This window comes from Felis catus, chromosome B3 (assembly GCF_018350175.1).
Source record: "Felis catus isolate Fca126 chromosome B3, F.catus_Fca126_mat1.0, whole genome shotgun sequence".
Classification (NCBI taxonomy): Eukaryota; Metazoa; Chordata; class Mammalia; order Carnivora; family Felidae; genus Felis; species Felis catus.
The window spans coordinates 33751500-33774181 of record NC_058373.1 but is presented as its reverse complement, the minus strand read 5'-3'; the positions used below and the strand labels follow the sequence as shown (position 1 = coordinate 33774181).

The window sequence follows — 22682 nt, the reverse complement described above, 5'->3', positions numbered from 1 at the left end:
TCTCTCTCTCTCTCAGAAGTAAATAAACATTTAAAAAAATTAAAAAAAAAAAAAAAAAGCTCTAAAAGTTGGGAGACTATGACATAAGATACATGACATAATGAAGAAATACAGACTTGAAGGTACATTTAGAAGGACCCGAAAAGATGGTATAAATAGATCAATGTCAGCCTAAAAAGCATTCTCTAGATAGAAATAGTTCTATTACTATTTCCCCACCTCTGTGTCTTCTAATCTCACATTCCTGTCCTATTTTTATAATAACTGTCATAGTTTCATTTCTCATCATTTTCATTAAATTGTACTATAAAATAGTAGGCTTTTCAATAATTTTCCCACTCATACACACCTGAATAGTATATTATTATAATTATAATGGCAAAGACAGCAATACTCAGTATACAGATGATACTTAAAGCCATGGGACTAGGTGAGAGAACCTAGATAAGGAATATAGAGAATAAAAGACAAGGACTGTGTAGGGAGCACTACATCTTTTAGAAGTCAGGTGGAAAAGAAACAGCAAACAAAAAGAATTACAAATGAGTGGCCAACAATGAAAAAATGAACCAGAAAAGTATGATGTACTAGAAGATAAGAAACTGCTTGAAGAAGAAATAATCAACTGGATCAAATACTGCTCATTTGTAACTATCTAGTTCACCCTATATTAATAATATAAAACTTAAGAATGGTGAACAAATTAAGATCTCTGGAGAAAAATATAAGCCTACTGCTTAAAATCACATTCAAGTAAGTTTTCAAGTTAAGGGAAAATTCACAACCAAATTTCAAGGGCTCAGAAGATATTTCAATCAATACTCTTTTTTGTTATTTTCATTCTGTTAAAAGAAAGAACAAACTCAAACTTCTAAAACTGTTCAGAGTACTCTGATCTCAAGAAAATCTATTCAAGGGCACCTGGATGGCTCAGTTGGTTGAGCTTTTAACTCTTGATTTTGGCTCAGATCATAATCCCAGGATCATAAGGACAGCTCTGCCCTGAGCATGGAGCCCACTTAAGATTCCCAGTCTGTCTGTCTGTCTGTCTCTCTCTCTCTCCCCCACTCACACTCTCTCTCAAATTAAAAAAAAAGAAAAAAAGAAAAAATAGAAAAAAAGGAGAAGAAAATCTTTTCATACCTCTGCCAGCTTGTATGGCAAAATAAGTTTTTCTCCCACTGTCACAGTCTTCCTTGTAACTAATGCTTCAAATAGCATCTCTTCTTTAACCTATACAACAGAAAAGTAAATTCAATGTATAAGATTTATGACAATGTATTTATTGAAAAGCCAAATAAAGAAAAAAAAATGCTTAATGAGATTAGCAAATATACAATCGAAAAAACAAAGACAATACATTGGGTAATTTAAATATTGGCCATGGTAAAAGTTAAATTTTCCACTCACCCCACTTCCCAGTGCCCACCTCCAAAAAGAGAAGGGGCGTAAGACAGATGTGTTTTTTTAAAGTTTTCTTTCTGACCATAATGGAAAAACATGTTTCTTTGTGCAGAATATGGAAAATACAGAATAGTGCAAAAAAACATTTTAAGATGGTCAACAATAATGCCACAACTTGCAGGCAAGGACTAAAAAGTGAGAACACTTCTTGAATTCGAAAAGCATTACAGTGAGTACTTATTTATGTTTCAGAGGTTTGATATTTATTTGCACATTTAAACTTTAAAAGAAAGTTAATGCTTCCTTTGTTCTCATTCTCTCTAGAAGCAAATATGATCATGAATTTGACATGTCATCATTTAAGTTCAGTATCATTCAGTTCAGTTGACGTTATATATATTAGATGTATTCATAAATACATTATACTGCCAAGTTTATTTAACTCTTAAATCTATGGCATCATACTGCCCATAAGTTTTTGAATCTATGTTAATAATTTACATCAAGCTTATTCATTTTAACTGCTGTACAGATTCCCAGTATATAAATTACTACAGTGTTTAACCTATTATCCTACGTGTAGGAGTTTACACTATCCACCATTTTGCACTATTAGGAAGTAAACTGAAGTGAATATTCTTGCATATGAGTTCAAGAGTTTCCCTGAAGTACAAGCCTAAAAGGGGAATTACTAGGTTGTAGCATACACATTTTCATCTTTAAAGGATATTGCCAAACTATGGCATGTGGTTTTCACCAATTTGTTCTCTCATCAGCAATGAGCATTCCTATTTCTTCAAACCTTGACTATACTTGGTATTATCAGACTGCTGATTTTTGCCACACTGAGGTCATGAAATGGCAAAACAAGGGCATTTTATAAAAGCATCCATACATAAAAAAGATAAAACACTCACAAAATTTTATGTAGACAGTATGATATAAAGTATAAAAAGCAAAAAAGATTTGATTATAAAGAGAAACTGAGTTACAAAACAACAGAGTGAAGCATTACCCTACCACCAGCAATTCATGATAGATCAATCTTTTTTTTTTTAATGTGACGATACCATAAAGGAAATATACCTTCTTTTGGAGCATCTACTGCTCAATCTTCAAATTCAAAACAAATTGGAAAAAATTTGAGGACCATTATCTTTACAAAATGCAGAAAAACTACAAATAAATAACCAAAGTTTAAATAAAAGACCTCAAGCTTTTAGCTATATTTAAAATAGTTTGAAAAACAAAAATTAAACAATGCCAGATTACGCAAATATGACAAAGCTAATAAAACTAAGAAAAAAACGTATGTGATAAAAACCACTGTTGTTTGGTGAGGTTAAGCAATTATTACTAAAAGTGAGTACTATTAAATAAATGATCTAGGCAGTAGACTCAAGAAATTTTTTTAAAGGAACAAACAAACGTAAGCTGGCAACAATGTGGAGCAAAAGTCAGTTCCATACACTTGTATAAACTGGTACAACCACTATAGAAATAATCTGTCAGTATCAGTAAGCTATATATGTGAGTATACCATAACCCAAAAATTATACTCCTTGGACTATACTCTAGAATAATTCCCACACATGTTAACAAGGAGACATGTACAAAAATGTCTATCATAATACTATCTATAAATGAAAAATTACAAATCTCAATCTCCACTAAAAAAGATGTTTTACTCATATAATGAAATTTTATAAAGCAACTAAAAAGAATCATTTAGAATATTTAAATCAGTATGGAAAATTCTCAAAAACAGGATACAGAATGAGAAAGTCAAGTTTTAGAATGATACATTAAAACATTTACATATATAAAGTACAAAAATATGTAGAACAAAACTATTCTTTTTTTAATTTTTATTATGTTTATTTATTTTTGAGAGACAGAGCATTAGTGGGGGAGGGGCAGAGAGAGAGAGGGAGACGCAGATTCCGAAGCAGCACCGGGCGCTGAGCTAACAGCAGACAGCCTGACGCTGGGTTCAAACCCACGAACCCCGTGAGATTATGACCTGAGCCCAAGTCAGACGCTTAACCGACTGAGCCACCCAGATGCCCTAAAAACTATATATTCTTTATGTAAACATCCATCTATTCTGAAAATATAAAAACAAAACTGAGAATTATAAACACCAAATTCATAATAGTGTTTACTTATGGTGTGGCAGAGTACAAAATGAGCTACAATTATATGCAGTATTTTATTACATGGGTATGGTTGTGAGTACACAGGTATTTATTATATTGTATATAGAAAACCATTCATAATTTAACAGAGAAAAATGAAGAAGATATATTAAAACAGAAATTAATACATAATAAGTAAAATGGCAGAAGTAATAAATCTAAAGGCCAATTATTTCAATATAAGAAATGAAAGACAACTTTTACCAAATCAAAAAAACATTAAGAAATACAGAGGGGCGCCTGGGTGGCTCAGTCAGTTAAGCATCTCACTATTGGTTTCAGCTCAGGTCATGATCTTGCAGTTTCATGAATTCAAGCCCCACATCAGGCTCTGCACTGGCAGCAGGGAGCCTGTTTGGAATTATCTTTCTCCCTCTTTCTCTGCCCCTCCCCCACTCATGCTATCTCTGTCTCTCAGTGTTAATAAACTTAAAAAAAAATTATAAAAAGAAATACAAACAGAAACCTAACAAAATAGAGAAAATGTTTTTAAACATTAACAGAATACTTACAAAGAATGAAAAATAAAGTTTTAAACATTTAATCAATATATGATTTCCTAGAAAAACACATCCTAAAAAATTAACGAAAAACAAACAGGAAGGACACAAATATTGTTGATCACAAATATAGGGTTGATATCTCTCAAATTTTTAAGGAGCATATTATTCTTGGCTAATTATTCTTCTTTTAAGTGCAGAAAACATTTTGAAAGGATAAAACACTACACAATTCACTTTAAGGAGCTGGCTTAATACTGGCACTAAAACCTAGTAATAATAATGATCGTACACAGATCTACACACATATGCACAATCACACAAAACACACAAATCTTGCTTATGTTTGATAAACATCCTGAAGAAAATGACTGAATTCACGATATTTTAATCAGCCATCTCTGTAATTTCCCAAATATCCTTAATTGTACATATGACTTTTAATTTAAAAAATTAGTTTTATTAACACAAAATAACTATGAATAGCTCAATATCTAGTCTACAATGTTTCTCATATTCACATAATTGAGAAACTGATATGTGTGTTAAAAACCCATTCTCTATATTGTTTTAACAGATGTTAAAACATATTCAAAACACATAAACCTGCTAAAAACTGAACAGTTTTTGATAATGATGATTGTTCTAATGTGCTCAAAAATATGCTCTACAATTAATCTACTGGAGCTTGTTCACCTTTCAATAATTTCACAAGTATATATCCCAAATAGAATTTAGTAAACAGATGACTGAAAATATTCATTGCTGCCTGAGGTAACTACAAAAAAATAATTAAAAAAATAAAATTAAATCATTATTTCAGAAACATTTCCTCCAAAGAAATAAATATAGGGGTGCCTGGGTGGCGCAGACAGTTAAGCGTACAACTCTTGATTTCAGCACAAGTCATGATCTCATGGTTCATGGGATCAAGCCCCGCCTCAGGTTCCAGCTTGAGTATGGAACCTGCTTAAAAGTCTCTTTCCCTCTTTCTCTGTACCCTCTCCATCTCTCTCTCTCAAAATAAATAAACATTAATAGTTAAAAAAAAAAAAATCTAAAGTTATCATTGAACTGAACCACTGTGAGGAGAAGAATTAAATTAAAATCTTAACTAAAGAGTTTATATTTTAATTAAACCAGTTACTGTTCCTATCTTTGAATTCTATCTCAACAAAAGCCTTAAGGTTGCAATTATTATTACCAATTTTAACCAATTACAGGAAATCATCTTAAAAATAATTTCTAAGAACTAAATACAGGCATGATACTATGGTAGGTCCTGTCAGTACTTCTATAGCTCCTCAAACTTTGAAGATAACTTCTTCCTACTTACTACCAAACCTGCATTCTTAGAACCTGTTCATAAGTGTTTTTATTGACTACATGTTGACTAAAATATCACCTAAAATGCCTGACTGAAATTGTTTATTCATTCACCTATTGTCAACCTCATGACCTTCAAAATTACCACCTTCAAATACCACACTCCACATCCTACTAAAACTTCTTTCAATGAATGAGTCTAGTTTCAACTCCGTGTATCCTCTTCTGCCCCTTCTGCCAGACTAACTAATTTCACTTAAGTTAATAAGCAACACCCAGGCACGTGCAAAATAAGCATTCTAAGGTTAGATAAATAAGAAAGAGGCATCCATTGCCCTCAAAAAGCACTGCCGCCTTATAATGAACACAAACCACTAAATAACTTTCTGCTACAAAACCAAAATTAAATTAGGCTAAGCAGACACAAATGTTCTATCCTGATGGAGTCAGCTTACAGCATTTAATAAGGTTAATCTCTATGAAGAGGCAAATGAACCAAAATTTGAAAGATAAGTAATATTTTAACATAAAAAAGCAGGCTATTTATACCTGTAAAAAAATGTAAACAACCAAGATGTCCTTCAATAGGTGAATGAATAAACAAATTATGGTACATGCATACAATGGCATATTACCCAGCAATAAAGAGAAATGAGCTATCAAGTCACAAAAAAGATATGAATGAATCTTAAATGCATACTGCTAAGTGAGGCAAATCAGTCTGAAAAGGCTGCATTCTATATAATTTCAATTATGTTACATTCTGAAAAAGGCAAATTTACAGGCATAGTAAAAAGATCAGTGGTTGCTAGGAGTTTGGGGAGAGGGGTTGAACAGGTGAAATACAAGAGGCTTTTAGGAATGAAACTATTCTATACCAATAGTAACATAATGGAAGAACATGACATTATGCATTTGCCATAACCCATAAAGCACAAAGAACAAATTTTTTAGAAAATTATTTCAGACACTGAGGGATCCTAGGAAAGAATGCAGACCATGACAAGAAAATCTAACTGTATGACAAATATATGAAACAACCTAAACGAAGGGAGTGGGAGAAAAAGGTGCTAACCTAAATTAATTCTGGATGAATGGAGTCAGAAAAACTAAAAGCAGAAGGAACACCATACTCTAGTTGATAGTCATTTCCCATATCAGTGTATGTGTACATACATATATGTACATTCCAATACATGGACAGTTGACACTTAACGTGGATTTGAACTACATGGGTCTACTTAACATGCGGGTGTTTTTCAATAAATACAATAGTGTAAATGTATTTTCTCTTCCTTATGGTTTTAACATTTTCTTTTTCCTTGCTTACTTTATTGTAAGAAATACAGTATATGATAGATGTAACATACAAAATATGTATTAACCAACTGTTTAATAAGGCTTCTGGTCAACAACAGGCTATTACATTTTGGGGGAGTTAAAAGTTATACACAGATGGGAATGCAAGCTGGTGCAGCCACTCTGGAAAACAGTATGGAGGTTCCTCAAAAAACTAAAAATAGAACTACCCTACAACCCAGCAATTGCACTACTAGGTATTTATCCAAGGGATACAGGTGTGCTGTTTCGAAGGGACACATGCACCCCCATGTTTATAGCAGCAATATCGACAATAGCCAAAGTATGGAAAGAGCCCAGATGTCCATCGATGGATGAATGGATAAAGAAGATGTGGTGTGTGTGTGTATGTATATATATGTGTGTGTGTGTGTGTGTATATATATATATATATCTATATATCTATAGATATATATATATATATATACATATCTATAGATATATAGATATATATATATATACACACACACACACGTATATGTATATATGTGTATATGTGTGTGTGTGTGTGTGTGTGTGTGTGTGTGTGTGTGTGTGTATATGTGCACAATGGAGTATTACTCAGCAATCAAAAATAATGAAATCTTGCCATTTGCAACTACATGGATGGAACTGGAGGGTATTATGCTAAGTGAAATTAGTGAGTCAGAGAAAGACAAAAATGATATGACTTCACTCATATGAGGACTTTAAGAGACAACAGATGAACATAAGGGAAGGGAAACAAAAATAATAAAACAGGGAGGGGGACAAAACAGATGAGACTCATAAATATGGAGAACAAACTGAGGGTTACTGAAGGGGTTGTGGGAGGGGGGATGGGCTAAATGGGTAAGGGGCATTAAGAAATCTACTCCTGAAATCATTGTTGCACTATATGCTAATTTGGATGTAAATTTTTAAAAATAAAAATTTTTTTTTAAAAAGTTATACACAGATTTTTTTACTGCCCAGGAGAGCTGGCATCCCTAACCACTGCATTGTTCAAGGGTCAACTGTATACTGAAATTGAATAATTAAATAAATGAATGGCAGATGGTAGGAGATAGCTTCCTTATTGTTAAAGTGGGAGTTTCTATACAAGGGGAGAAGGCTAGGATGATACATGTGATAATGTATTAGTTAGAAACATCAGTATGACCTCAGGTTTACCTTTATATAGATATACATGGATATATAAAAACATTTGTAGTATGTGACTATACATGGATTAGTAAACACACATGTATTTCCTTGCTCTGTCAAACGAGAAGGCCTGTAAAATGATTTTGAGATGAATCTGGCAAGATGAGAAGTGAGCTGGGAAAACATGGGAAATCATCACTCCCGGAAGAATGAGGCAATAAAGACCTTGATTATAGGAAGCAGCATGGTAGGAAATTAAGACCTTTGGCTCCTATTCAGACATGAATAGAAAAAAGGTAAGTACCCTTTTCTCTTCACTCATCCAGATATTCCATCTTCAAATAAATAATCTAACCAAAATCTTAGTATGAGAAACAAATCTCAAATATAGAGGGAGAAACACTATTAATGGCTTAGAACATGATACAGTCTAGAGCGAAATACTGATCCTATCCAGCAAATTGAGGGATTATGGATATCTGGCCAAAGGGAGACAGGCAAGAAAACCCAAGCCTTTTAGAGATTCTGGTAATAGCAAAAATTCCATCTTTCCAAGAAACACCATAATAAAAAGCATTAACCCATTTACACCTAACCAAATAGTTACACAAAATTAAAAGTGAGCAGTTACCCCAGTATTTGAGAAATGACAACTGAAAATATAATCACTCACTTCTAATAATTCTGAGACAATAGGCAGAACTTCAGGATTACAGATATCTATGGAGTCATCCCGATATGTCTTCTTTTTATAACAGATATTACCCAAATGTAGTATTGCTGAGAGAAGAGAGAAAATCCTGTGAAAATAAAACCATAAATTACAGCTTGCTTATGTGCATTCTCTACACTTACTTCACTGCAAAATTCTAATCAAGCACATTAACCACTACAAATATGAAGTATCTAATCATTATAAAAATAAAAATATAGGAATACTAATTATAATAATAAAAATTATGTATATTATGTCAGGTACTTCACAAAGTGCTTTACATAACCTTACTTTCAGTACTATATCACTTTTCAAACATAGTTGTTAGAAGAGGACTTGCTATTGCCTGAATCTGCTATAGTGTTTCAAAATCCATACCTTTCTAAATGTTTTTCATCCTGCCTGGAATTGTATCCTTTCCCTACATTGTATAATTCAGATCTACAGCATCAGAAACTTTAAAGGCAAGTCCTTGGAATCTGTATTTTTTTAACTAAGTAGCTTAGGTGATCTTTCATGATTAGTTACATCTTTGAAATGTTTTCCTACATCATACTAAGGTGCCCTTGATAAATGCATTTAAAACAAACACTATGAGGGCATTAGGGTAAATTACCTGATATCAGGCCCCTCCTATAAAAATAGCATCTACATCTGGACCCTCCTTTCCATTCTTCCCTCCCATCTAAGAGGAACACACGACCCTTCTCCAGTCAACAACTAAACCTCTACTTGTGCTCTACATCCTGGGAACTCCAGGTGACTCAGGAATTTTATTATACCTATTTCCTATATCCTACCTGAACCTACAAGAACTTCCTACCAAAATAATATCATGTTCACTTTTCTCTTTAAATAACCCATCCTAGATCCTACATCTTCTCCTTCCCTTCACAAACAGGCTTTTTAAACTGTTAACTTACACACTTGTCCTCACTTTGTCATTCCCTGTTTACTATCACATTCTGGCATCTGATTCCATTAAAATATCTCATTGAAGCTACCAATGACCTCCAGGAAACCACGAAAAGTATACTGTGTCCTAACTTACCTGACCCCTCAAAGGCATTTAACATAGCTGAACCTTCCATCTAAAAGCCCTTCCTAGAAATCCATACATATATACACATCTTTCTGGCTTGTCCCATTGTTTCCTTGTAATAAACCTGTCCTACCTGTAAAATTTTAACTAGTGTGTTTTCCAAAAATTACTAAGTGTTCTAAATAAAATAAAGATACTGCTTTAGGAATCTAACCTATACATTCAAAATCCCTGAATCAACAACTAGTTGATCTAATTTTTCAAACAATTTAAAATTTTAAATATTGGAGGGGCACCTGAGTGGCTCAGATGGTTAAGCATCCGACTCTTGGTTTTGGCTCAGATCATGATCTCGTGGTTTGTGAGTTCGAGCCCTACATCGGGCTCTGTGCTGACAGCATGGAGCCTGCTTGACATTTTCTCTCTCTCTCTCTCTCTCTCTCTCTCTGCCCCTCCCCTGCTCACTCTCTCAGTCTCTCACTCAAAAATAAATAAAGTTTAAAATTTTAAATGTTTGAATCATTAACACGACTCAAATAAAACACAGGTCAATTATAAAGGAATAATTTATAAAAGTACTCTGGGTTAGAGAGGAAATTCAGTATCAACTGAATCATTATACAGACTAATGGAAGCCAAAAAATATAAAAACACAAATTCATGGGCCATTTATTAAAAACTATTTTTAGTAGGAGTTTACATAGTTGCTAATTACATTGTTTCAGAATATGGGGTTCAATAATCTGCACATTAACGTTTTCTCACACACAAATACATAATGCATAGTCTCCAATAATAAATGTTACATAACAATCTCATGTACAATGATTAAACATAAAAAAGATTTACAAATATGAATAAGAATTCCTGTTCTCAGAAAGCTTATAATCTTGCAATAGGAGATAACACAGACTCAAAAACTGTAAGGCAAGATATACTAAAATACTGAAGGCAGAAACAATACACAATTAAGAAAAATTTCACCAAAAAGACAGGACATGGGGTGACTGGCTGGCTCAGTAGGAAGAGTGTGTGACTCTTGATCTCAAGACCATGAGTCTGAGCCTCACACTGGGTATAGAAATTACTTAAACTTTAAAAAAAAATAAAAAGGGAAGACATGTACAGTACTCTAAAGCAAACAGGTTTCAATTAATATACCAAATTTTGGGCTGCCTACAGGGCTGTGTTAAGAATAATTCTGGGGGTGCCTGGGTGGCTCAGTCGGTTGAGCAAACAACTTCGGCTCAGGTCATGATCTCACAGCTCATGAGTTCAAGCCCCATGTCGGGCTCTGTGCTGACAGCTCAGCCTGGAGCCTGCTTCGGATTCTGTGTCTCCCTCTCTCTCTGCCCCTAACCCACTCGCATTCTGTCTCTCTCTCAAAAATAAATAAACGTTAAAAAAAAAAAAAGCTGCTGATAAAAAAAAAAAAAAAGAATAATTCTGGATTAGATCTGAGTGCAGTGGAAAAGAATTTTGTGAATTATCAGCAGATAATTAATCATGGTCACAGGAGAGGGGAATAGCAGTACATATGATATGTTATCAAAAAAAGAACTGAGAATATGTGAATGACCAAAAAAGAGATAAAGATGTGTCCTTCAGGGCACTTGGATGGCTCAGTTGGTTCAGCATCCAGCTCTTGATTTTGGCTCAGGTCACGATCCTGGGGTCATGGGATAAGAGCCCCACATTGGGCTCTGTGCTCAGCACAGAGTCTGCTTGGAATTCTCTTTCCCTCTGTCCCTCTCCCCCAGCTTGTTTTCTCCCTCCCTCTCTCTCTCTCTCTTTCTCTCTCTAAATTAAATAAATGAATGGGCACCTGGGTGGCTCAGTCAATCAAGCATCTGACTCTCAATTTCACTCGGGTCATGATCTCACAGTTTGTGGGATCGAGCCCCCCCCCATCAGGCTCCATGATGACAGCTTAGAGCCTGCTTGGGATTCTCTCTCCCTCTCTCTCTGCCCCACCTACTCTCTCTCTCTCTCCCAAAATAAATAAACGTAACTATTATCATTATTATTATTATTAAAATAAAATGAAGAAAAAAATTTTTTAAGATGGGTCCTTCAAGGAATTGGGAAAATACTGAACATTCAGAATACAACATACTGTTTTAGGACACACTATCAGCCTAGTTAAAATGCAAAACTTGTGTTAGGGAGTATCTGAAGATAATACTAAAAGATAAAGAAAGATCAAATTAAGGCCAGGCTACTAAGAACATACTTTTTCCAGTGTTTTCCAATATGAAATACAGTGATATCAGAAAGTGTAAAAGACACACAATCCCTTGGTGTATGAGAAATATTTTATTTCCAATGTATGTTACCTTTAAAAAAATGAAATTAAGTTTCACTATTATTTAATATATAGACTGACACTTTGGTCCATATATGTCAATCAGGTATCACATGAGGTATGTTGAGGGACGAATATAATATAGCATGGAGGAACTATAGTGGTACTCTCATTTACTTAGTAACTTTCAGTGAAATGCAGTTTATGTGACTAATTAAATTGGCTTGCATATTTACATATTGTACTATTTGGCAAAAAATCATTTTGACAAATAATCTAACTGAAGATCATACTAATGATGTAATCACAAGTAAGCAAGAAAACAGCAAAGCTGTTATTCTACTTTTAGTATAAGATTAAAAGTTGACAATATAATCACATCTGACATAATTCAATTCCTGTCTCAAAAAAATAGTTCTGTTACTTTTTCTTTTCTGGAGAGAGTCAGGTTATTTGTCTTTAATTTTAAAAGTTTGTTTTATTTTAAATATAATTTGCTTCATCTTTATTTCAACCTTTTTACATTTCTATTTTGTTTATAATGAACAAAATATGTTTAGTACAATAGTACAGACATAAATTTATAGAGGAAAAGCAGGGAAATTATGTTTTATTGAGAGGTACACATGCCTTAGGATTACAGCTCAATGACGCAGAAAATAAGAAACTATAAAAATAGCATTATAAAGCAAGTTTTTAAATAAGGTCCATGGACAGGCTTTAGGAGCACCATGAATTCCCACAATTGCATGCAAATATTTATGGATGCACATTTTACAGGAAGAAGAGCTCCAACTTTTAAGAGATTTTCAAAGAATTTATAATTAAAAAAGGAATTCATAACAGGTCTTTTAAGTAACGCTTAACAAGGGAGAAGGAAGCACTAGCTCAGCAATATCCATTAGAAAATTCTTTCAAAGGACCAAGGAAGAGGAACTTCTTAACCATACATTGTGATTTGTTCTCTACCAATGGTATAGAGTACAATAAATAAACTCACTGTCTTCGTGTCTTGGGAAGAAATCCTACCATTTCCATGGCCAGTTGTAAGCGTTCAAAGTCATGCCTCAAATCTTCCCCCTCTACGGAGAAGCAATCCTGCTTATTAAAGAAAAAAGGGGAAGAAATCAAGATTACCTATTGAAATATAAGGTAGGCCACTCAGAAGTAATAGTAACTCTAGGTAAGTATACCTGTGTATAAAAATTAGAGCTGGGGAAATATTTAGACACAGCCAAATTCATTAGAACTCTTATGACAGGTTTGCAAACTAAACACATACCTACCAAAATAACAATTAAGTTACCTTTTTTTCTTCCTTTCACAAATCACCAAGGCAAGGATCTCAAAGCAACTTAAGATAAAGAGCTAGCAATATAAAATGTTCTGATACCAAGTTTGATTTTGAATGGTGAAGAGTCCTGAAGATCCAAAGCATTTAAGAGAGCTCAATTCCACAAACAAATGTTATTTAATCAACAAATATTTAATAAATGCCTATCCCTATGCAAGATGCTAAACAAGATCCTGAGACACAAAAATAAATTTTAGAAGAGGCAGTAATTTAGTTGAGAAATGAAGCCTAGTTTTATATAAAAATGTTTACATCAGTATTAGATATAAAAATAGTTCCTAATGAAATAATATAAACGTGATTATCAATCAGCAAAAAAGTATACATGAAAATTAAAAATCTGCAAAGAATACATATTAGTGCATAAAAATAGCTGTGAACTACCAAATAAAAAAAATATTACTTTTTTGGGGTAATCCTTGCATTTCAGTTACCAAAAAAGTCAAACATATATATAATCTGTATCTTTAAAATAACAAATAGGTTTTTAGAGCCCTTTACTGTATTTGCTCACATTCCCTTACACCTACATTTTCAAACACCTCCTCACACATATTTACTTTTTTAAGATACTGTAGAAGGTTGCATCAAGTTCTCAATACATGCATTAACTGTTAATCTGTTTTATTCACTGAAGATCTCTAGCATCAAGTCAGTGCCAAGAAAAAAGTGGATAATCATTAAGGTAAATATATAGTCAGTGAATTACTGAACAAGTACTGAATTAGATGAAATATTCCTTTTTGAGAAAGTACTCATTTATTATTTTTAGACTATCAAGTATCTAGCATGTACACCCTGCTTTCAACCCTGTAAGAATGAGTTAAACTAGATATAGTTTAAAATATAAACACAAGGAGGCAATTAGGGGTATATACATTCAATTGGGAAGAAAACACGCTCAGAGATTAAATAATTCACCTAAATGACAGGAGTGGCCAAATGAAAATCTATCCAGTTCTAAATCCTCTGCACTCCCTCATGCAACACCAGTTGCTTGAGCTTATTTATTTAATAGGATACCTCTTAATAGGAATTAAACCAACATAAAATGGGCAATCCCTTGTTAAAAGCAATTTTCTCATCCCACAGTTCTCCTCAGGATCATTTATACTACTCCATTACATGTATGATAATACAGAACACATTACAAAACAATCCTTAACAATCCTCTCTTCTCGGGACACCTGGGTGGCTCAGTCAGTTGAGCGTCCAACTTCAGCTCAGGTCATGATTTCATGATTCTGCCAGTTGGAGCCCCACATCAACCTCACTGCTGTCAGCACAGAGCCCCGCCTTGGGTCCTCCGTCTCCCTCCCTCTCTGCCCCTGCCCCACTTGCGCTCTCTCAAAAATAAATAAGACATTTAAAAAAAAAAAAAAACATCTCTCGGGGCGCCTGGGTGGCGCAGTCGGTTAAGCGTCCGACTTCAGCCAGGTCACGATCTCGCGGTCCGTGAGTTCGAGCCCCGCATCAGCCTCTGTGCTGACAGCTCAGAGCCTGGAGGCTGTTTCAGATTCTGTGTCTCCCTCTCTCTCTGACCCTCCCCTGTTCATGCTCTGTCTCTCTCTATCTCAAAAATAAATAAACGTTAAAAAAAATTAAAAAAAAAAAGAAAGGTATAAAAGGAGTAGAAGAATTTGGGTATAAAATTCTAAAAAGAAAAGATGGAGATAATGATGATCTCAAAGGTGGCAGCAACATTGGGAACATGTACTGTACATTTATGAAGTACTAAGAAGCACTCTATCAAGCTGTTTATTAGATGCACTGTCTAATTTATTTATTTATTTTTTAATTTTTTTTAATGTTTATTTTTCAGAGGGAGGGAGAGACAGAGTGTGAGTAGGGGAGGGGCAGCGAGAGAGAGACAGAATCGGAAGCAGGCTCCAGGTTCTGAGCTGTCAGCACAGAGCCCGACGCAGGGCTCGAACTCACAGATCACAAGATCATGACCTGAGCCAAAGTTGGACGCTCAAACAACTGAAACACCCAGGCACTCCTGCACTAATTTAATACTCACAAAAGTTAAAGAACATTGTTATCCTTTTAGACAGACGATGGAAACAAGAGTTACGTGACCTGCTCAGGTTCTCAAATCTAGTAAATGGGTAAGCCAGTCATCAAGGCAGGTCTGTCTGCTTCAGAGCCCAAATCCTGAAGCATGACTCAGACTAAATAACAGCAGATCAGTTCATAACGTCACAATAAGCTCTTTACAGGCAATCAAGTCTTACATTTACTATATGAGTCTACCAGTCTCCTACCTACTTCCCAACAGATCAGTCACTTGATATAATAGGTGAAAGGTGGAAACTTCTCAAGAATGGCAAAACAGCATAATTTTTTCTACTAAAATTTATCAGAATCTATAAATTTAAATGTCTAAATTTAATTTTCCATAATGTTAAATCTGAAACCATAAATTAATTGATATATAATGAAAAGGTAATGCAATTAAACTTTGTATGAAGGAAAAAATTAATGTCCATAATTCCTGATCCTTCTCAACTCTCTGAAACAGTTTTATAATTACTGGAGGTTGTAAACACATGCAGTGAAAATTAAAGTCATGGTTATTTAAAGCAAGGACGAAGATAAGTTATGTTTCCAGAGGGAATAGTTAATAAATTAGTTCATTAGTTAATAGACATAGACGAGTGCAGATTCTCAGCCTTTTATATCTGACCTCATTACAAAGGGAATGGCAGGAAAAAGATTTTTTATGTTCTCTTTATAATTACAAACTTGCCTTTATAAAATGTAACAAATAAAATTAAATTTACCTACTCATTTTATGCCCTTAAATCATACATCATATATGCCTTACATCATATATGCCCTTAAATCACTTAACTTAAACACTATTTATCTTATTTACAAGAATTTCAATTCTTAATATTTGGAAAATGATAGCCTCTCTTGCTATTAAAAAAAAATTCAAAGAAAAATGTACATGCATCCATCATGTGAAAAGACTGTTAACTGACACATAAAACAGGAAGACTATAACTTTTTAAAATAAACAATACATACTACTCACAACATGTGAGTAATGAAATAACTAAAAAAATACTGAAAAAAATATATCTCAAGGAAAAACACCCTGTAGTTCATAAGAATCCACATCAATGTTGAAATCAGGAATGCAAATCAATTTATTGTCAAAATAAATATAGACTAAACATGAGCAGCAAAAGAATAAAGTTTTAAAAAGTAAATTGACTGGTTTTTAATCCACACACTATACACATACAAATAAATCAATTCAAAGAAATTAAACATTAATTTCTCTTCTTTCCTAGAGTCTTTGTATTTCAGCTGATTTTCTTTCTAAGTCATGAGATAGATGCAAATGAGCAAGGTGAGTGAGGGTCCTTTAACAGGAACACAGAATATTTAGGTACTTATACTGACCGGCTCAGAGTCATAGCAATAATCATCCCAGCTCTGTCTGAGGGGTTTCTTTGTTATCTGAAAGTAAGGCAGATTAGTTAGGTAGAAGTAATGGTTATTACTCTTCTCTAATTATCTCTTAGAAATAATATTCAGTTAGCACTGCTGCTACCCAAAGAAAGTTATTTTGTGTAGCAGCATAAAACAAGAAACAACTAGGTGAACATTCAGATTCTGGGAGATCATATATCATTACAACGAATCCATACATGCTGTTGTCCAGCAACTCTGAGATTTGTATTAATAGATCAATCTTACATTCTATGAATACTGACCCCTTTAGGACAAGAATATGTGTGGTATGGGCACCGATAAAAAAAAAATCTGGAAGAAGAATTAATAAGCTCTGGGTTTCTATAATACTATCAGCTCATTTATGGGTAATTATTAGTTTTTAAAAAGAAAATATTTAATCACCCAAATATATGCAAATTGTTTAAACAGGGGAAAGAAAAAGGTCAGAAGCTAAATCAGTAACTTTTTAAATCTACTTAATTTTTATACAGTGGAAATGTTTAGTATTTGTATCAAGAAGTAAAATTTTAAATCATCTTGAAACTGATATATTTGATAACAAAGTTATATTAGCTTATATAAAATAGGTAGTTTCAAAACTAAAAAAAATCATTACACAGCATGCTGTGTATCTTGGGAAAAGTCTAGGATACTCATTTCATAACCTTACTACAAACTATCATCAAATGTCAATTTCTTTACAAAAGCTCCATAAACATTTTTTAAATTACCATAAAGACATTTATTTCCAAGGATATTACATCTTGTCTTGATCCAAAAAAACAAGGAATGTCTTTCTGTTAAGTGATCTACTGTCATACCAATTTCATTGATTTTGGTTCTAGAATTTTTGTTAATATGAGAAGTAATAAAATTGGAGAAACTACTGTAATGAAAAACTGGGAGAAATTACTCCCTAATTAGGGGTGAATTTTTGAGTTTCAGAGAAAGATACAAATTCTGTAAGTCATTCTTTTTGATGAATTTCATACTAAATAGGATCATTCACTAAATTAAAAAAAAATCATACTTTAAGTTAGTATCATAATACCATGCAAAGAGGCATATGTATTAGACTTCAAAACATACAAAAAAGGTTTCAAGTAATCCCATGCGAAGGACAAACATTAATTATTAGTGACATTTAGTATGCTCTTGTCGATAAAAGGTAAATCACTTTGAAAAGACCAACCCATTTTATTAAGGTGTAGGTATGTATATAAACAGTTTATTATTCTCTGAAAGAGTCTCACAAAAAGCAAAGGGCACACATATAACTAACTTCTTACAACTGAAAGTAATAATAATTTTTAAATTTGAGAAGCGCATCACATAAACTTTTAGGCGGCATGTATGAAAATGCTAGTTAATGTCTATTACCAGGTTCAGAGAACAAAGTATTAGGAAAAAAACTTTTTTCAAGAGCTAAAATTTAATAATGCCCAACATTCAAAATACTTTTCATGAATCCTCACCTGATTTAGATAATGATACTCTTCCGGTCGTTTAAGATGGAATGCTAATCTTTCTTCTTCATTTGCTCCTGCCAGGAGGTAATAAAATACATGATAGTTCCTGTTGGAAACAGAGTATGGCTTTAGAATGGACGTGATCTATAGTCGTCATTTATCAGAAAAAAAGAGCAAATGTTAATAAAATGTTTCAACTTTGCCTCATTTAAAAAAAAAATTTTTTAGTGTTTATTTATTTTTTAGAGAGAGAGAGAGAGAATGAAAGCGGGGAAGGAGCAGAGAGAAAGGAGACAATCTGAAGCAGGTTCTAGGTTCCAAGCTGTCAGCACAGAGCCTGATGCAGGGCTCAAACTCACTAACTGTCAGATCATGACCTGAGCTGAAGTCAGCCGCTTAACTGACTGAGCCATCCAGGGGCCCTGGACTTTGCCTCATTTTTTAATGCAAAAGTGTTAAGTTCAATATTTTAAGTATTACAAAATAAATGATGTTTTGGATGCTAAATTCAAAAGAAAGGGGTGAAGGCAGCTATATGGCAAAGGTTAAGACCTGAAAATTCTCTCCTTCATAAAACCAATTAGAAAACTGGCAAATTTGTCAGAATCAACTTTTTCAGAACTCTAGAAAATACCTCAAAGCTTAAAGCAATCCAAGGAGTGTTTACATAAGAAAAACAGCCCAATCTCAGTAAAAAATCCAACCTTTGTAGCCTTTTAACTTGCCCTATTCCATCTCCTGTTCACCAGATCCATGGTAGCCTTCAAAACCACTAGCTTATAATGGTGATGGACCCCAATAGCCTGGCAGCTTCCAAAAGAGAGCAGAACAGGGTTAGAGCTCATTGAAAAGCCTCATTCTCTGAGAAATATCATTATTTAAACTATCTGGTGGTTCCCTGGAAGAAGCCAGACAGTTCAAAACTGCCTTTATTGACATTACTCACACTTAGCCCAGTGTGAAAACCTTTTCTCCAGGGGCATTGGTAGAAAATTATAGGCAATTTTTTGAAACATATCAGCTACATTAAACAATGAATAATGCTGGGGCAAACAACAGGTTAACAAAAATTTAAAGGGAAATGTGATCTCCACACCAGCTTTTAATTCCAACTAAAATTGGAATTAATTCTATATTCTAATATTCTAATTCTATATTCTAATTCTAATTCTGTATTCCTAGGAATCGAGAAGGCCATGCACATACGTAAGGCTGTGCACATGCCCAGGGCTTCATGTCTTCTCAGCAAAGACCAAAAATGGGTACTGAACTCTCACCTCTGGCTAACCTTGAAGGGATACACATGCAGGAAGTAACGGCAAAGGCAGAATTATAAAATGCCTGAGTGTACATCATCAGGAAAATACAAATCAAAACCACAATGAGATACCACCTCACACCTGTCAGAATAGCTAACATTAACAACTCAGGTAATAACAGAAGTTGGCGAGGATGCGGAGAAAGAGGATCTCTTTTGCACTGCTGGTGGGAATGCAAACTGGTGCAGCCACTCTGGAAACAGTATGGAGGTTCCTCAAAAAAACTAAAAATAGAACTACCCTATGACCCAGCAATTGCACTACTAGGCATTTATCCAAGGGATACAGGTGTGCTGTTTCAAAGGGACACATGCCACCCCCATGTTTATAGCAGCGCTATCGACAATAGCCGAAGTATGGAAAGAGCCCAAATGTCCATTGATGGATGAATGGATAAAGAAGATGTGGTATATATATACACAATGAAGTATTAGTCGGCAATCAAAAAGAATGAAATCTTGCCATTTGCAACTACGTGGATGGAACTAGAGAGTATTATGCTAAGTGAAATTAGTGAGTCAGAGAAAGACAAAAATCATATGGCTTCACTCATATGAGGACTTTAAGAGACAAAACAGATGAACACAAGGGAAAGGAAACAAAAATAATATAAAAACAGGGAGGGGGACAAAACAGATGAGACTCATAAATATGGAGAACAAACTGAGCGTTACTGGAGGGGTTGTGGGAGGGGGGATGGGCTAAATGGGTAAGGGGCATTAAGGAATCTACTCCTGAAGTCACTGTTGCACTATATGCTAATTTGGATGTAAATTTTAAAAAATTAAAAAATTAATTTTAAAAAATAAAAATAAAAAAATAAAATCTACTTTGATATTAAAAAAAAAAAATGCCTGAGTATTAAAGGAACGAATCAATACAAACAGAATGCCCTGAGGCAAAGACTAAGAGATTTAGTTTCCAAGCATTTAATCAAATCTCTGTTCTATCACTAGCTGACAACTAAGCTAACCAAGCAGATACTTGAATGGCCACACTTAGAACAGAGACTTCATGAAATTAGTTCAAAGTGTCATGATACAAACATAAACAAAAACAACCACAAACAGTAGGAACAGGAGAATCTCATTTCGAGAGGTGCCACACAATTATTTTAAATGTCCAATTATTATTTAAAATGTCCAATTTTCAAATAAATGTATGAGGCATGTAAAGAAACAAAGTATAGCACATACAAAAGAAAAAACACAATCAATAATAACAGTCCTTGAGGAAGCCTTGGTACACAAGATTTTTAATCAACTATTTTAAATACGTTCAAAGAACCAAAGGAAACCATGTGAAAGAACTAAAGGAAAGTAGAATAGTGTCTCATCAAATAGAGCCTATCAATAAATATACAGAACTTAAAAAAATAATCAAAAAGGAATTGGAATTGAAAAATATAATAACTGAAATGAAAAACTACCTAAAAGCACTCAACAGCAGACCTGAGTGGGCAGAAGGCATCAGTGAGCCTGAAGACAGGTCATTTGAAACTAGTCTGAAGAGAAAGAAAAATTAACAAAGAAAATTGAACAGAGCTTCAGATATCTGTGGGACACCATTAAGCAGACACCAACACACGCACAATAGGAGTCGAAAAAGAGAGGAAAGGAGCAAAAAGAATATCTGATAAACTAATGTTCAAAAACTCTCCAAATGTGATGAAAAAACAACTGCACATCCAAGAAACTCAACAAACTCCAGGGAAAAAAACTTGAAGGAATTGACATTTAGACAAATTAAAACTATTTAAACACAAAGACAAATTTTCAAAGCACCATGAAAAGATATGCTAATCAAGGAATCCTAATAAAAGATTTCTCATCAGGAACCATGGCACCAGAAGGATAACACACTTTTAAGTACTGAGAGTAAAAACACTATCAATCAAAAATTATATGTCCAACAAAACTATCCTACAAAAATAAAGGAGATATTAGGATAGTCCCAGATAAACAAAAATTAAGAGACTTTATAGCTAGCAGATGGGTCCCATAAGAAATGCTACAGGGCCTTTTTCTAGCTGAAATGAAAGGAGACCAGACAATTTTCAATTAAACATGAAGAAATAAATAGCACTAAAAAGGCAACTATGTAAGTAAATATAAAAGATAGCATGTATTTAAGTTTTTTGTCTGTCATTCTTTTCCCACCTATTAGATCTCAAAGACACCAGCCAAAAAACAATGACCAATCTGTATTGATGGGTCTACCATTATAAAGATGTAATTTATATGACAATAATAGTACAAAGGAGAGGGAAAGGAACAGAGCTACACAGGAGCAAAGTTATTTGTGGATTATCAAAATTAAGTTATTACTCCAAAGAAGATTGATAAAATGTTAACTGTAATTGCCAGGGGAAGCATTAAAAAAATAACTTAAGGGGCGCCTGGGTGGCTCAGTTGGTTGGGCATCCAACTTCAGCTCAGGTCATGATCTCACGGTTCATGAGTTCAGACCCCACATCAGGCTCTGTGCTGACAGCTCAGAGCCTGGAGCCTACTTCGGATTCTGTGTCTCCTTCTCTCTCTGCCACTCCCCAACTTGTGCTCTCTCTCTGTCTCTCAAAAATAAATAAATGTAAAAAAAATTTTTTTAAATAAAATAACTTAAGAAATATGTAATAAGAGATGCCAACGGTACACAGAAAACATCTATTTATCCAAAACACAGCAGTAACTGGAGAATAGAAGAACTAAAACATCATAAAAATATATAAAACAAATAGCAAAATAACATTTATAAATCCTATCTTAGCAATTATATTAAGTATAAATTAATTAAACACTCGAGTCCAAAGATGAGTAAAATCAACTATATGCTATCTACAACTGACACACTATAGATTAAAAGATACAAAAAGGCTTAAAGTAAAAAGGATGGAAAAAATACCATGCAAAAAAAATAAGTGAAAGAAAGCTGAAATGTCTATATTAACATCTGATACAATAGACCTTAAGACAAAAATTATTACTAGCTGCAAAGGACATTTTATAATGACAAAAGGGTCAATTGGTCAAAAAGATGTAACAATTCTAAATATAAATACATATAAAAACAAGCTTCAAAATACATAAAGCAAAAAC

At 33.8% G+C, this 22682-nt stretch overlaps 1 protein-coding gene across 12 annotated transcripts in view; it reads right to left on the bottom strand.

Annotated features, from left to right (window-relative positions):
• Positions 1 to 22682, bottom strand: part of MYO9A (myosin IXA) — a 280504-nt gene that overhangs the window by 189538 nt on the left and 68284 nt on the right. For 8 of the 12 annotated variants that reach the window (XM_045059075.1, XM_045059073.1, XM_045059076.1 and 5 more), the window contains exons 5-9: positions 18275 to 18374; positions 16746 to 16802; positions 12975 to 13075; positions 8586 to 8712; positions 1144 to 1233 (exon numbers count right to left, since the gene is read on the bottom strand). In XM_045059075.1, coding sequence (XP_044915010.1) covers positions 1144 to 1233; positions 8586 to 8712; positions 12975 to 13075; positions 16746 to 16802; positions 18275 to 18374 — 475 coding nt within the window. The remainder of the gene's footprint in view (positions 1 to 1143; positions 1234 to 8585; positions 8713 to 12974; positions 13076 to 16745; positions 16803 to 18274; positions 18375 to 22682) is intronic. The other 4 variants (XM_019832127.3, XM_019832131.3, XM_019832136.3 and 1 more) reach the window with 2 other exon arrangements.